Below are 14,939 nucleotides of genomic sequence, written 5' to 3' on the forward strand. Positions count from 1 at the left end.
ATAAACAAAATAATTTGAATATTTTTGCTTATTCATCTACTAATTGATGCTCGCAAGTTAATAAGGTAGGTCACTAGTTTAACATTATATTATGTACAAGGTAATCAGGCATTTAATAAACAATTTAAATAAACAATATTGTAATAACATATAAAGAATGAGTCATAATGTTTGACTTGAACATAACATTTTTTTTTGTACAATTTTACTTACTGAATTTTTCTTCACATAAATCTGTTGTTTTTATCATCATCAGTTGAGAATGAAAAAATAATTTCTTGAATTGTTTATCAAAGAGGAAAGTTTGGGGGCATCAGTGGCCACAACAGTTAAGACATTGACACAGCTCTCATCACTGTAAGATACAGTGTCCATGAATTTGAAACAACCCAACATAATTACAAAAATGGGCTTTTTTTCCAAAGACACCGGCACTTCGAGGGTTCATGTAACCTCGTAGTTGTAATACCCTCATAAATGATAAAACGGGGAAGTGAGTACTTGAATAAGGGAAAGGAGAGAGAGAGAGAGAAAATTTTAAACAAAAAACACATTTTTTGATATGCATCATTTATTAAATTTTTGTTTCTTTACATTTGAAAATTGTACTGTATTCACACTAAAATCTTGAAGAAGTATTCTACCTGAAAATGCATTTATACATTTATTAGACACATCTAAATCTGGCACTTATTAAAAGATTGAGATCATTTACAATATAGTTTCAAATATTCAAAGAAGTTTTGAAAAGCTTTTTATTGAGGCAAATTTTTACTTTGACCACTTTTTAAATGTTTTTTAATATTGTTTTTAATTTTTTTTAAATAGTATAAAAAATAAAGAGGTTCTGAGTATGTCTTATCATCTGAAGCACCTGCACAGTATTTGAAATTATCTTCCAAAATAGCTTATACCAGCACTAATTTGCAGACCAAAGTAGCTTTAAAATTGTGCTTCCTTATTACAATTGAAAAATAGATATTTAAAGTTTTAATGTCTCAGCTTATAGTTATAGTTCACTTTGTTCAGAAAATCAGGGTTTAAATATTAGAAACAATTGAACTATAGAATTTTGAACTGATTACATTGGTTGCTGATAGCATCTTTACAAAAATGCACTTTCTGTAGAATAAATATCTACATTGAATTTAAAAAAATAACAATAAGCCTTTCCACAATGCAAATCACTATAGAATTATCATCAAGTGTGGGAAATCAGTGGTAATTCTTATCTTTACATTGAAATGTGTAAAGAAGAAATAAAAGAATGTACTTACTTCCTTTAAGTATAAACAAAAGGCAAAACAAACCAGAAATTGCTCCAATGATTTTTATTACAATTTCATTTGGAAGTTTTCATGAGTAAATAGGAATTCACTGACATCTATGTAGAAGGTAAGTGCATAAGATTGATCAAAATAATGTTATAAATTTATTGACTTTTTATTTTGTAGGGATACTACATGGTTTAATTATTAAAACACTGCTTTAAAAAAAACTGTATTTGCCCCATGCTTCACCATTTCATTTCCTTCTCACATACAGTTCAAGTTTTACAATTTGTTTCTTATAAAAAACAATTTTAAAAAATCAGCCTAATCAGTTAAGAATTTGTTCAAATAAACCCTGAAATTCTGATTCGAAAGATATTCCAAGCATTCTTAAAGTTAATCTTGTTTAAAATTGTTTCCGTTATTGTGTTTTAGTTTGTACACGTACTTTAACATATGCAATTCCACACCAAATAAAAGTGCAACTAGCAAAGCTCAATAAAATGCTTAAGTAGTCAATTTCACAAGAAAAAACTATACAATTCACACAAATTTTTAAAATACTTTTTCATCCTATCTTTTACAGAAAATACCATTTTACTGGAAACTAAAGCAATGGGCCTAGAAATTTAAAACATGTTTATATGATGCTGAGGGCAAGTCAGAACAATTTTAATAGTTTTAAAAAAATAGTACGATTGTATTCATAGGTAGTACATATGACACTATTAAATTTATTATTTAGTTTCATTACTTAATTCAACCTGTGTTGTGTGTTGGCCAACAGTTTTAAGGAAAGAGCATAAAAAGACCCCAAAAATGTATTATTTTGTTTCTGTGTACATCAAACTAAGACTATAACACTGCCAAATATTGGATAATTTTTGAATTTATAGATTTTTGACCATGGATGAGAAAATAAGAGTTGGTAGGGCTGAAATCAAACTGCTGTCTACCATACAATTAAACTGGGCACACCATGATTTTTGGCTTTAGGAGGCTTAGAAATTTAAAGTGACAAATTTGGAAAAATAGATGTTGCAATGATCAGTCGGTACAAAATTACAAAACTACTCAAACACAGGAGTGAAAATGGGCCCAAATGGATTTAATGCTGACTCAGCATGACATGCTACATACCTCCGTCCCCACATCCTACCTATTTCCACACATTTTGGTCAATTTTTCAAGGAATAAAAAATTCCAGTGATTAATATCATACTTTGCTTTATGTATAATTTTTAAAAGCTAATTTGATGGTAGTAAATGGGCTTGTTTTGACATTTACATGTTTTACTCCAAACCCAACTGTTACAATACAATAAACAAGTACATTGAAAGTGTAAATATTAAATTTAAAACAATTTGACTAGATAATTTTGAACACCTAAGTTTCATTGTGCCACTAAGGTGAATATTCTGTTTAACAATTATTGTACAAAACTTCTTTGTTTTTTGTTTAAAACCCTACATTTGAAAACAAAAACTGTTCAGGCTTAATGGTTGTATGGAAATTTCATGTAAATTTAAAATTGACTTACTTCCAGCAATGCATCTTCAGGAAGATCTGTGACATGCACAGCATTTTGTACTTTGGTTTTGCCAAATTGAGCCCTAAGTGTATCAGGTCTTAAATGCCTAGCCATTTCCTGAAATTGTTATTTATGGTTATTAATAAAAACATTTAATTCAAAAGGAAAATTTTTTTAATTTCAAACGACCCAATCATTTAAAATTAGACTCTAAATTAAACACCAAAAATGGACAACTTCACATTTTAATATGTTATTTAAAGTAAGAAAATTGATTTTTTAATTGAAAGATTTCATTGGATGTTAAATTAACAAAATATCAATCGAAATGCTCATTCATTAGGAAGAAGAACAGCATCACGAAAAAAATATCTTTGCAGTAAATGAAAGGGATTCTTTAGTATATGTATTGGAAGAACTGCTTAAACGAGCTACTATCATCTGCTGAAAGATAACACTATAGCTGTAATACATTATTATTTTTGTTAATAGTCTTACCCAATACCCACTCATAGTGACGTTTTTTCAGTTTGCCATTCTTCTCACAAATAAGCAAAGTATTGCTGCTGTTGTCAGCAAGTAAATCAGTCATTCACTCGTGGGGAGCTTGCACATAGTGTTTAATTGTTATATTCAAAATCTAATTATTGTTTAATAAATGCTATTATACTAAACAGCCTGCCATTTTATTTCATTCATTCAAGCTCGATATTTAAGTATAGCATTGTTAAATAAAGATAAGTTTAATTAGGAATTTCTTTTCTTTTCTTTTTAAGCAGATATTGTTTCATTCAAAAGTTATTTTACAGTGACATTAATGATGAAAATGCTAACACACTGAAAGACCAGAGAGATCCTCATTTGGAAGAAATAAAAAATTATATTGAGCACATGGGTGAAAAAGAAGTAGTTGAGTAAGTTGACATTTTGGTGATGAACTGTAACTTTTTTAAATCTTAAACTAAAAGCGTAGAAGTAATATTTTAATCCAAAAACTTACTGGGTCTGAAGGGCCGACAAAATTTCTAAAGTCCTGTGGGGTTTCTTCTTTTGTTGGGCCCATAATTTCCATAGCCACACATCCGCCTGATGTCATTTCATTTATGATATCCTAAAAACAACTGACCATCCTTTTAAACCATTTTAAACTATTTATTTCAAAAAATGTATCTCTTATTACCGGATATTCTTTTAAAACTCCTCTGTAGACTTCAAGGAATTCTTCTGCGTGTACATGGTCTAAATAAAACATTTGCATTGCTGTAATCATGTAGCCTTCTTTCTCAATAAAATTTATTATGTCTCCCAAATATCCTGTGAAAGGGTGAAAATTGTAAAAATTTTCACATTTTTAGTTTTATTTATATTTATTTTTTTTTTTTTAAATCACCTTCACGAACTGCATGCGGTTTTACTACACAGCAAGTGGTGTTAACTAGAACACAAGTATCAGTTGTGGTGCTGCTTAGAGGGGCATCATTGCCAAAAAATGTTTCTAATTCCTGAAAATTTGATAATTTCTTTAAAACAAATTTGAGACAAAAAATTAAGCTCAGAATTAAATTTAAAAAAATGATTTGAGACATAAAAACATTAACAGCATACACAAAGGAACAAGCATTAATTTCTTTATTTTTAATAGATGATTTTTTTTTTTTTAATTAATATTGAAGGAGACAGTTTTGCCTTATTTTAAAAAAAAACTATCCATGAAATGTACAAACTTCATTTTTGTATTTCAATTTGCAATTTTAGGTATGAGCAGGCCAAGATGTTATTGTGCCGATATTTGCTGTAAGTATTAATAATAATTGATTTCAATTAAATCTCCTAAATATTAGTTTCATTTTTAAATTGTGCAAGAGAGTGTATTTTAAAGAGTCATAACTTAATTATTAAATATATTTTCAGTCTTGCTTTTGCACTTGATACTGCACGTTCTCAGCATAATAAATACCCCATGATTAATCAAAGTGAGCAGACAAAAACGGCCTTATAAGTTCGCACCTTCAATGGTAAATGAACATTTCTGGTCCTATCGTATGTGTTTAAAATTAATCAACGGCTTGTTCTGTTAGAACTTTCGTCTAAATGGGCCAAACCGTTTGACTTATAATTGAGAAAACAGTAACGCAGACGACCTCTGTTGACAATTTGAGTGTTACAAAAATTATATTTGTAACTGTATAACTGTAAAGTTTTTCAATTTTATTATATATCATGAAGATTGTTTCATTATATTATCAAGTTAGTGGATAGCAAATAAACTAAATCTTTTGTAAAAAAAATATACAAAAACTTTTTTTTAATACTGCATCCTGAACCAGTAACCCTCAAAAATGCTTTACTGTTTGAACATTTTGTCTTTAATTAATATAATTGTTTAATTTATTCTAAAATCAATTGTAGTGAACTTACATGCTCGGCATCTTCTTGGGAAGGAGAACAATAGAACCCATTTCTCATTTCGTCAAAACCGAAACAAGCCCTTATACTTTCTGGATTTTCGGTTCGAGCAATTTCTGGATTAGAAGGGCCAGTTAATTCATTCAGTTTGGAAACTCCATAGTCGTTCAAAAGCTCCATTGCAATAACCGGCGATGAAGTCATATGGGCAATCACAGCACTGATGACACAAACATAAACAACAAATAAATGTATTTTCTATTGTAATTCTACTTAATAAGATGTTTCTCTTACGGAAATGATAAACTGTCTTTATGGTGGCTGTAAAGTTTTTTAACTAAGTCTTCAGTCATGTGCAACATTCGTAACTTACTCACTTTGAAACCGTGCTTTGTGAGCATTCTTATTATCGCACCTTTTTGATTTAGAGCTTCGGGTTTAATTATACCTAAAGTCCTAGACAATAATTTTTTATTTCAATGATTTATAGTAAAATTTAACAGAAAGTTGAAAATAATATATTAAAAATCAATAAACACCTTTGCATATTTATTCCCATTACTTTTCTCGTGTAATCATTGCCATAATCTGTTATTTTAAAATGTCTTGCAAATATTTTCATCGTATTGCCCACAAACATATCTTCTGGTGTGATATTTTCAACATTGGTCCTCCGTAAAAACTGACGCTTATAGTCGATATCATACTGAAATAACTTTTAATTAATTATCTGTCAACATAATTGATTCATATACTCACCAAGGCAATGGAATGATCAATTGGATAGTAAAAAAGGATAAATTTTCTGATTCGAAAGGACTCCGGTTCAAACCATTCAGCTAGGAATGCATAACGGTCCATGTTGGTAATAACAGGCTGAAAGAAAAAGAAAAACCAATTAAAAAGAAAGAAGAATAAACAATATACTTTTAAGTCCCCTTGAATAACAAAACTACATAATAGAGCTGTATCTGGACTCATGTCGAACACAAATACAAAAGGGAAATTACAATTACAAAAATATAAACATGAACTAAAAATGTACTGTAATAAAATTAAAATGGACAGTTAAGTTTAATAATGCAAATAATGTATTAATAATTTACCAATTAAGGCAACTGGTGGTAAGTTGCAATGTCAGGAAGCCATCAAAGCATCAAATAGATGCGACTTAAATGTGGAAGGGAAGCATGGCAAGTAGACCGAGAAAGGGGATTCCAGAAGTTGGATGAATGGATGACGAAGGAACAACTGAAAGTGGTAGTTCTGGGTTTAGGGAGTCAGAAGATCAAGTATGAGTTTGACGGTAGTGTACCAAAGACCTAAATTTTAGAAAATCATATTTATAGGGTCGGGAATGGGGAGATATGTTTGGTAACAGAAGTACATCTTGTGGTGGGAACTGGGAAGGGTATACCACTTCAAGCCAGAGCACGTATCAGTCATGTTGGATCTACTGTTTCCTACAAAAGCATTCCACTGTTTGAATTGTAAGTAATCGTGCTTAAGTTTATCATCCAGGTCCCCAGTGTGTCCCCTATACACAACACGAAGTCAAAGTGGGGGAGAATAAGAGAGGAGACTAGGAGTTAACAGGTACTAATGAGGAGAATGTACTTGTGATGAAACAAATGGACAGTGGAAAAGCTGATGTGAGATGGACAAATATGAGGTTTCCAAGATAAAGGCTGGTTCAGGACAATCCCAAGTTTCTTGACAGTGGGACAGAAATTAATAGAGTGATTGTTAAAGGTAACTGGAGTAATAAAAGGTAAGTATTGAAGAAGGGAATGGAATACAAAAACAATAGCCTGGGACTTTTCTACCATTAAGGTTAAGCCCATTTTCAGTTAAGTTAATTAAGTCCCCCTGAATTCTTACAATTGCAGCGTGTAAGTTAATATGTGGAAAGAAAAGGTGAATTTGAGAGTCATCTATATAAAGATGATGGGAGCAATATATGGAATTAGGGAAGTCATTAATGTTGCAATAAAAAAGAGAAGCAGAGATATTTGATTCTTGAGGGTGAGAGGATGGGGCGTATCTGGGACGGATATTACTTGGTACAATCTAAAAGGAAAATTGAAACAAATGGAGGAGTCTGAGGGGGAAGGATAACATTTCAAGTTTAGCAAGTTGACTCTACTTACAAAATTTTAGTGTTCAACTCTTTTCAATATAGAATTATCGTAGATATACAAGGGCTACATTATAAGAATATTAATTTAGTAAATTTTGTATGTAAAACAAGCCAATTTTCCCCCATCAATAAAGCAAAACAATTCCTCTTATAAAACCAAAATGTTGATCGTGTTTCACTTTATGCTGAAATAATATTAAAATACAATTTTTCAAGACAGGCATGTTAGAGTGACTGCAAAGTCTATTTCCATTTATCTTTCACCAGTCTTGAGAGAATGTTTATAAAATAGTATTTTTATACTTACAGATAAAGTTTTATCCATGCTGAGAAATATTAGGCTATTAGACAAACTATTCTGATAAATAGAATTTGCATGTAAAACTTCTGAAACCTTGGTTACGGATTTTAAGAAGGGTGGTAGTTTAAAATTTTTATACCAGTTATATAAAGTGAGACCTATAGTCTTAATTAAAACAAAATCTTTTGCATCCAGATATTTTTAAAGAACATAGCTTAATCCAAGACTGTTTCCTACAAAAGCATTCCACTGCTTGAATTGTAAGTAATTAAAAAATATGAAATATTTTTAATCTCCAAACCCCCCCCACGTATGAACTATAAAGTTCGTTGAGACTTGTCAATCTAATACATTGGCAATAGAATTTGTAGAAATACATATCAAAGAAAGAAAAATATATTCTCTAAATAGTTACTTAGACATTTCCAATTTTTCTGGTTTTCCAGACAATTTTTAAAGATTTGTGCAGTCTAAAATAAAATTCCATTTGTCATGTTGTTTCATACTCTTAATTACATAAATAAACGAATGGGAAAAATATTCTAAAACCCAAAGATTGTGAAATGCCAAGGCTACTCGAATGACTATGAGTTCAACACATAGATCTTAAGAAGACAAAGCAGTAGGGCAAAACAAATTCATATTAAAAACGGCATTAAAGAAGAGGGTAGGTAACATCAATTAAGTACCGAGTTCAGAAACAAAGTAATTTGATAAAATAAATTTACAAAATAAAATGATGGAGGAGGACCATGTAGGGCATTAGTGTGCCCAACTCGTATTTGTCTCGTTAACTGTTCTTGGGTGCAAATCTAGGCACATCCCTTGAAACTTTACTCGAGAGTAATTTTCAAAAAGTATTGTTGAGACATTAGACCTCTCATTCTTGGCAGCCAATGGGTAGTTTGGTGTTAAGCCTTCTAAATGACAGCAATGACTACATTTAATCAAGATAAATCCATGATAATTTAATAGCAGAGTATAGGTAATTTAATATAAAAAGTAAAGTAATTCTTGTCATATGGGAGAGCTTAACACCCAACTATCCGCTGGTTGTTGCGGGCGACAGGTTAAACCACTTTACAATACTTCTTTCATACTACTCCCGTTAAAAGAAGAAAGAAAAAAACAGGTTGTGCAGGTGCACCCTCGATCGCTAGCTTGGCAAATTCAATCAAATGCCCTCAACACGGTTCCCATGCATGGTAGTTTAGTGTACAAAGGTATATAAATTTTACATAAAAAAATTCATACAATAATACACATTTAGTGACTGTTAATTACTGATTATTGAAACATCATAAGATGTGGTCTGGTGTGATGTAGGATAAAAAAATAATAAGTAAAATAATGAAAAAAGGATTAATTAGTAATGAATCTATTAAAAAATGAATTAGAAAATCCTTGGAAAATTCATAACAGTATACAAAGAAAATTAATCAAACGTTTAATAGTGAGTAAAATAAGTCCTTTCTTGTCCTGAAGGTTTAAGTTTTTGACTAACTGTTGGGTGACATGAACATGTGTAATCATAATAAATTCAGGGATGAAGCCGGTTAAGATGTTCATTTCAAATATGTAGGTAAATTTTGAAAATTTGACTGCCTAAGAGATTTAGACAAAATGTATGAAAATTTCTATCCTGTAAGTTATATTACAATTAATTAAGGTTTTTAGTTGAGATAAAAAAGTTAATGGCAACTTTTGAATTTTCCCTCCTTTGAAAAATGGCAAATAGAGGGAAAATTCAAAAGGTGGGGTTGAGATGGGAAGTTAGTGTCCGAGTGGATCGAGGTCACATAGCTCAAGTGGTAGAGGAGCGGCGTATCTAGCCGAAGATCGTGGGTTCGAATCCCGCTCGTGCCATTGACTTTTTTATCTCAACTAAAAACCTTAATTAATTGTAATATATTAATTGGTCAAGCGGACCACGAAATTAGTGAACTTAAGTTATGCTGTTCAAATAATAAAAACAAAACAAGTGAAATTGTTGTAAATTTCATAATTGTAGCAGGTTTAGCGATATGGTAAGCAAAATGTAGGGTGACAGCGAATCAGTTGGGTAAGAAAACCTATTTTGCATAGATAGTTTGTACAAGAAAGTTTATTTTGTGGGTTTTGAACAAATTAAATTCCAATGTTTTTATTTATATCGATTAATGGTTATTATGTTTCATAACCATTTTTTATATTTTAACTTGTTAGGGTTTATATATAAGAAATTTATGATAAAAAGGTCAATGTCATAGATTTATATCAGATAAATAAAAATATAAAAAACAGTACCAGGGAAGAATTTCAAAGATAATCATGATGATCAGTAATTAATTCTAACATTTCAAGTTCAAATTGAGAAAGATTCAAAGTTGAAGGACATTCTTGAGAATTTTATAACACTAAATAAAGAGAAGCTCATCAAAAATTAACAGTTAGATAAGAGAAATTAATGGTGAAACCAGTTTAATAACATCTATTATTTAAAAAAGAAAAAATTCTAATAAAAGATATTTACGTGAGTTTAAGTAAAATGGATGAAATTTTAATTTTTTAAGTAATGGACAGAATTTAACAGTAACAGAACCTGTAATTGGCCTGTAATGATCATTTTGGTCAACATATTCTCGCTGGTTTGGTCTATCGCGTTTCGGCATTTCGTCATCTTCAGCATTGGGTGAAATGTTGTAAGACAAAATCTAGTTTTTATTGTTTCTATTTTGTAGACTAAATCTGACAAAGCCAACATGGTGTATTTACAAAATTTTATCGCATAATCCAGGTACAGAGAATGTCAAGAACTTAGAATAATTAATTTTTGACAAAAAATCTTTGTTTAAAAATGAGATTCTTTGTTGATTTTACATCACCTAAAGAATTAGCAAAGGCCTGCTTCTGACCGAAACTTACTTTTTAAGCCTCAGAAATATAGAGTAAAATCTTTGACCCTAACTGTTCTCACTTTACAGTGTACATCAGTGGGTTTTTATTTGTAATGATATACAAGCAAATTATTTTCTAAAATGAAAGTTATACAGCAAGCTTTGAATTTTGGATAAATGGATGGGCAATTTTATCAGTGTCTCTTTTCCATAAATAGAATTGATATATTTTTTTAAATACTATCTTTTGATGTGTTGAGAGCTCTGACGTCCCAAACATATCTGAAACCAGATGGGCTCAATAAGTTTTTGCGCTGTCAAGTACAGTTATATCCCAACATGTATTTACAAAATTTTATCTGAATGAAATAACTGTATTTTTTTAATTTAAATACTATAGTTTATGTTTTGAGGATATTAGAGCTCTGATGATGTATCCAAAATCAAGATCGTTTAATAAAATTTTAGCGCAAAGTCCAATTATATCCCTAAGATAGCTGCGTATGTGACATTGTGTGATTACAACGTTCACATGTAAGGCTTTAAGGTTTGTTTTTAGGTGTTTGGGGTCTTCTAGAGGGTCTTCTCAGCATTTAGTACAGTATTTAGTGACCATTAATTAATGATTATTTAGAGAACAAGACCACATATCACAATCTCTAAATAATTTTCACACTGTTTAGTCATAAATTTGTAAAAACGATACTTCAAACTCTTCAAAAAGAATACAAGAGGCATAGATGAAGAAATGCATTTGTGAATTGTTCTCTTAACTGTGGGGGGAAACATTTTAATAATTGACATACCTTTTATACACTCACAAAATGCACGTTTACACAAAATCCTGCAAGGATCGGTTCTTCATTCATTCAAATAGTTCCAGTCGTCAAAACGCTACGTTTACAACACAAAAAGTAACCAGAAGAACAGCAGAATGTTTTGAAGAAAATGTTTTTCTTCCTATATTCTTTTACCACAATAAATCTATTTTATTATATTAATCGTAACCTTGGCTACATTGGCGAAAATTTCGTTATTTGAGGGGGTTTTTTATTGCAGAATTTTTGTCCATTTTTGTTACAATGGCGGAAAAATAACCATCACTTTAATATTATTTTTAAACATATAAATTAGAATTTTAAAAAAATTTCTACTTACTAGTCTGTCGAAAGACATTATTATTGTTTTCTATTGCAATTTAAAAGCGACAGTACTTTTTCAATAGATTAAAAAAAAAATTAAATAAATGAAACAGCTACAACTAACAATAATAAACTAAAGAAATGTTTGGTGTTTTCTCTTAAGAAGAGAGGTTTCTTGTTGTCCTTAGCAACGAAAAAACCAAAACAGCAACACGTTTCTAGCACCTTGCTGGCAACAAAACAGCTGCCACGAGCGGAAGTCGACCATGGAATCTTGTCGTAATGGACATTGGCCTTTACACTTCTTCCACTCTCCGAAAATTAAATATACGATGGGATGTCTATAACATTTGGCTGTCATTTGTACATATGGTTTCATATTAAATTTGAATCAATTGAACATTAGTTTTACTTTACAGGGCGAACACGTAAACTTAACGTAATTTTCTTGTCATACAAATGTTTTATACGGTAAAAGTGGTAAAAAGTCCTTCTTCAATAGTTGTTCCGTATTGGCTGAAGAGTAGATCTAAACAAAATCTTCTACGGAATTTTTAAATAAATTTGAGAAGAAAAACTAATAGTCATACAATTGCTTACATAACAGCTTAACTAAAATTATTCCTTCCGAGCAAACCGGCTCGAATCGTTCTGTTTTTACAAACTTGGTAAAATGTTAACCTCTGAACAAACAACATGAACTCAAACATTCCAACTGATCATCTACCTCGATTTCTCTTGATTGATCGTGCGTCTTAAATTTTAATTTACAAGCTAGAGGGGCGGCTTGGGATTCACTGTACTTTCCTAAATTTCTTTAAATCATACCTCTCTTTCAGGAGTTCTAAGGTGTGGTCTTTAAGAAAAAATCCAAGCTTTTGACCTATTCGAAGGTCATCATCAGGGCAAAATCTGTTAATCTATAGACATATTTAATGTTGTTTTGCCCTGATGACTTTAAAATAGGTTGAAAGCTTGGCAGTAACAGAATTTGCTTTTTCTGTAAGACCATACCTTGATCCAGTGTTCGTGAGTGAAAAAATGGTCGATACTTCTAACGTTGAAAAGGAAGTTTTAAAGACAAAGTTGATCAAACATATTCTTCCTATCAGTTCTTAGTAAATTTCCGCAAGGATCGGTTCTGGGTGTAATACTATACGTCTTTTACATCAATGATGTAAATGACAAAATTATTTGTAAAATCGGTACTTTTGGTGACACCAAGCTATTCGCAAATCACTGAACTACAAATGAGCCTTGAGAAGATTTCTGACTAGTCGCTACTTTGGGGCCTTAATCTTAATCCTTAACAAGTGCTGTGTTCTACATCTGGGCTTTTAGGTTTGAGTGCACAGAGTGCACCAGGACACAGTACAGAGTAGAGGGTTTGAACCAGGTTTCGGATTTGGATGTGATGTGGGAAAAATTGTCAATATTCATGAAAATCACCATACCGTGCAGGAAGAGACTGGGCGTTAACGTGACCTGTTAGGATATTAGCCATAGCAGGAGACTATAGGAGATAAGAAGGAGGAGAATATTGAAGGGACTGACATCATGGTTAACATAACAAAATGATTTTAGTACAGTGAATTTTGTGAAAGTAACAGAATGTACGATTAGTAAAGGAAAAACACTTCTCTGAATAAAATTACCGAGAAGGAAAATGAGAAAATAAGGAAAATAAAATAAAATTTCGATGTGGTGAACAAGTAAATTGGCCACTTACAGTTTAACAAAAATAAAAAGAGTTAAACTAATCAATAAAAATAATGACTGTTCCATAGTGACCTGTTGTTTCATAAAGAATGTAATAAAAATAATAAAAAGCAATCATAGTAAGCCTTAGAGTTATCTTCGGACAAGAGTATTGGCAACCAACATGCTGAATTAGAGGGAATCTTTGAGTCGGAGAAACAACAAAACCGGAGTCAGCCGAACACGCCCAGGTCCTCAGCACTTTTGATGATAACTACCATCTTCCAAACCGTATATACTTAACTTACGTAACATAACTTGTACAACAGTTTAGTCGTTTCGGATCATTTTTTACGAAAAGGCTCAGAAAAATCTTGATTAAGTGGTAAGAGACTAAGTAGTAAGATACTGCAGCATCCTAGAACCTTGACAACTTCCAAATTAATCGTTGAGATAGAGAAAGTTTGTGTAATACTTGGTCAACTGAGGCGTTTTAACTATTTTTGTTTTAAGACTCATGCCAATGTCTTGTGAATGGCAAAACCAAAATTGAGCACGAATCGAGATCCGGTGAATTACAGTTATAACTGCTTATTGAGTTATGTTGGGTTAGATACCCTAAGTACTATTCTTTTTATTAAAAAAATATGTGTCTTGGAATAAAACAATGTTTTTAAAAGCATGATAAAAACAAAATGTCCTAAAATAACGAAATTATGATAATAAAATAAGTAACATGAGTACTTTCGGCTCCGAACTAGCGAATTATGCATCAACAACCTCCAGCGGCCAAGAAAAGTCCTTCAAACATAATGCTAGGACTTTGCCAGGAATCGATGGCAGCAATGAAAAATTATATAAACATTCTAAACGTGGCCTAGCACTGTACCCTTTGAGCTTTAGCAAATCGGCTTTAAATAAGTTAAACCAAATTGGGTCATAAGGCGCCCGGCACTGATGGAGCCTCCAAATAGGAGCAACTTGAAGCTAGCAGGAGTTTACAAATGAATGATCAAAGGTCCATTTAAACAATTCTCACTCAAGCAATCTTAAAATACTGACAGACCTTTTAAAACATTTCTTAAGTATACTAGCATCGAAACACGCAATTTATGTTGGAAGTCATTAGATAAAACCTTTAGGTCTTGGCCAGAGTCCGTTGTATTCTTTATTCTTACAAATGAACTAAATATCATGTATGAGACTTAGAAAAGGTCTTGACCCGAATTTTTGTAACTATTCTATAAATAATTTCAATGGAACTGGTATAAATCAATTTTTTTCGATGGGTTTAATTTTGATGTATAACTAATGTATGACAAAACTTTTTGTCTGCATGCACTTTTGTGACTGAAAAAGTTACAGCTAGTTCTGATTCATCTTTCACCTTTCACTTTATTATTTTGAAAGATGAGCAGTGAAAAATGTACCAATTAGTTGTATCGTAGCAGATAAAAATCAGCGATTATAAGCGGTTCAGGATGGTCGTCTACGACCTTGGTGGTATGGTCTAGCTTCAGATCTGACGTGGATATATCATAGCAGATAAAACCTTTCAAGAATAAGAAGCCCA

The 14,939-nt window shown here is 31.4% G+C and overlaps 2 protein-coding genes across 14 annotated transcripts in view; one reads left to right on the forward strand and one right to left on the reverse strand.

Moving 5' to 3' along the window:
• LOC106670336 (cytosolic carboxypeptidase-like protein 5) overlaps window positions 1-5,486 on the forward strand; it is a 38,291-nt gene extending 32,805 nt beyond the window's left edge. For 9 of the 11 annotated variants that reach the window (XM_014400547.1, XM_014400548.1, XM_024224735.1 and 6 more), the window contains 4 exons: window positions 3,613-3,717; window positions 4,559-4,597; window positions 4,715-4,818; window positions 5,213-5,486. In XM_014400547.1, the coding sequence (XP_014256033.1) occupies window positions 3,613-3,717; window positions 4,559-4,597; window positions 4,715-4,802 (232 nt within the window). In that variant the 3' untranslated portion in view covers window positions 4,803-4,818; window positions 5,213-5,486. Of the gene's footprint in view, window positions 1-3,146; window positions 3,269-3,318; window positions 3,478-3,612; window positions 3,718-4,558; window positions 4,598-4,714; window positions 4,819-5,212 lie in introns of those variants that run through there. The other 2 variants (XR_001341055.2, XR_001341056.2) reach the window with 2 other exon arrangements.
• On the reverse strand, window positions 554-11,848 carry LOC106670340 (nucleoside diphosphate kinase 7). 3 transcript variants are annotated; one of them, XM_014400568.2, is made up of 10 exons: window positions 11,685-11,848; window positions 5,969-6,085; window positions 5,749-5,915; window positions 5,504-5,665; window positions 5,222-5,429; window positions 4,194-4,305; window positions 3,984-4,117; window positions 3,804-3,914; window positions 2,813-2,920; window positions 554-644 (listed from the first exon to the last, which is right to left on the reverse strand). In XM_014400568.2, the coding sequence occupies exons 1-10, from the start codon at window positions 11,700-11,702 to the stop codon at window positions 615-617; spliced, it is 1,167 nt and encodes a 388-aa protein (XP_014256054.1). In that variant the 5' UTR covers window positions 11,703-11,848; the 3' UTR covers window positions 554-614. The 3 variants fall into 3 exon arrangements, with proteins under 3 accessions (XP_014256054.1, XP_014256056.1, XP_014256055.1); XM_014400570.2 differs by lacking the exon at window positions 11,685-11,848 and adding an exon at window positions 11,333-11,473; XM_014400569.1 differs by lacking the exon at window positions 11,685-11,848 and adding an exon at window positions 7,657-7,726.
• Window positions 11,849-14,939: the final 3,091 nt, after the last annotated feature.

This window comes from Cimex lectularius, unplaced genomic scaffold (genome assembly GCF_000648675.2).
Source record: "Cimex lectularius strain Harlan isolate CLEC.00 unplaced genomic scaffold, Clec_2.1 scaffold69, whole genome shotgun sequence".
Taxonomy (NCBI): domain Eukaryota; kingdom Metazoa; phylum Arthropoda; class Insecta; order Hemiptera; family Cimicidae; genus Cimex; species Cimex lectularius.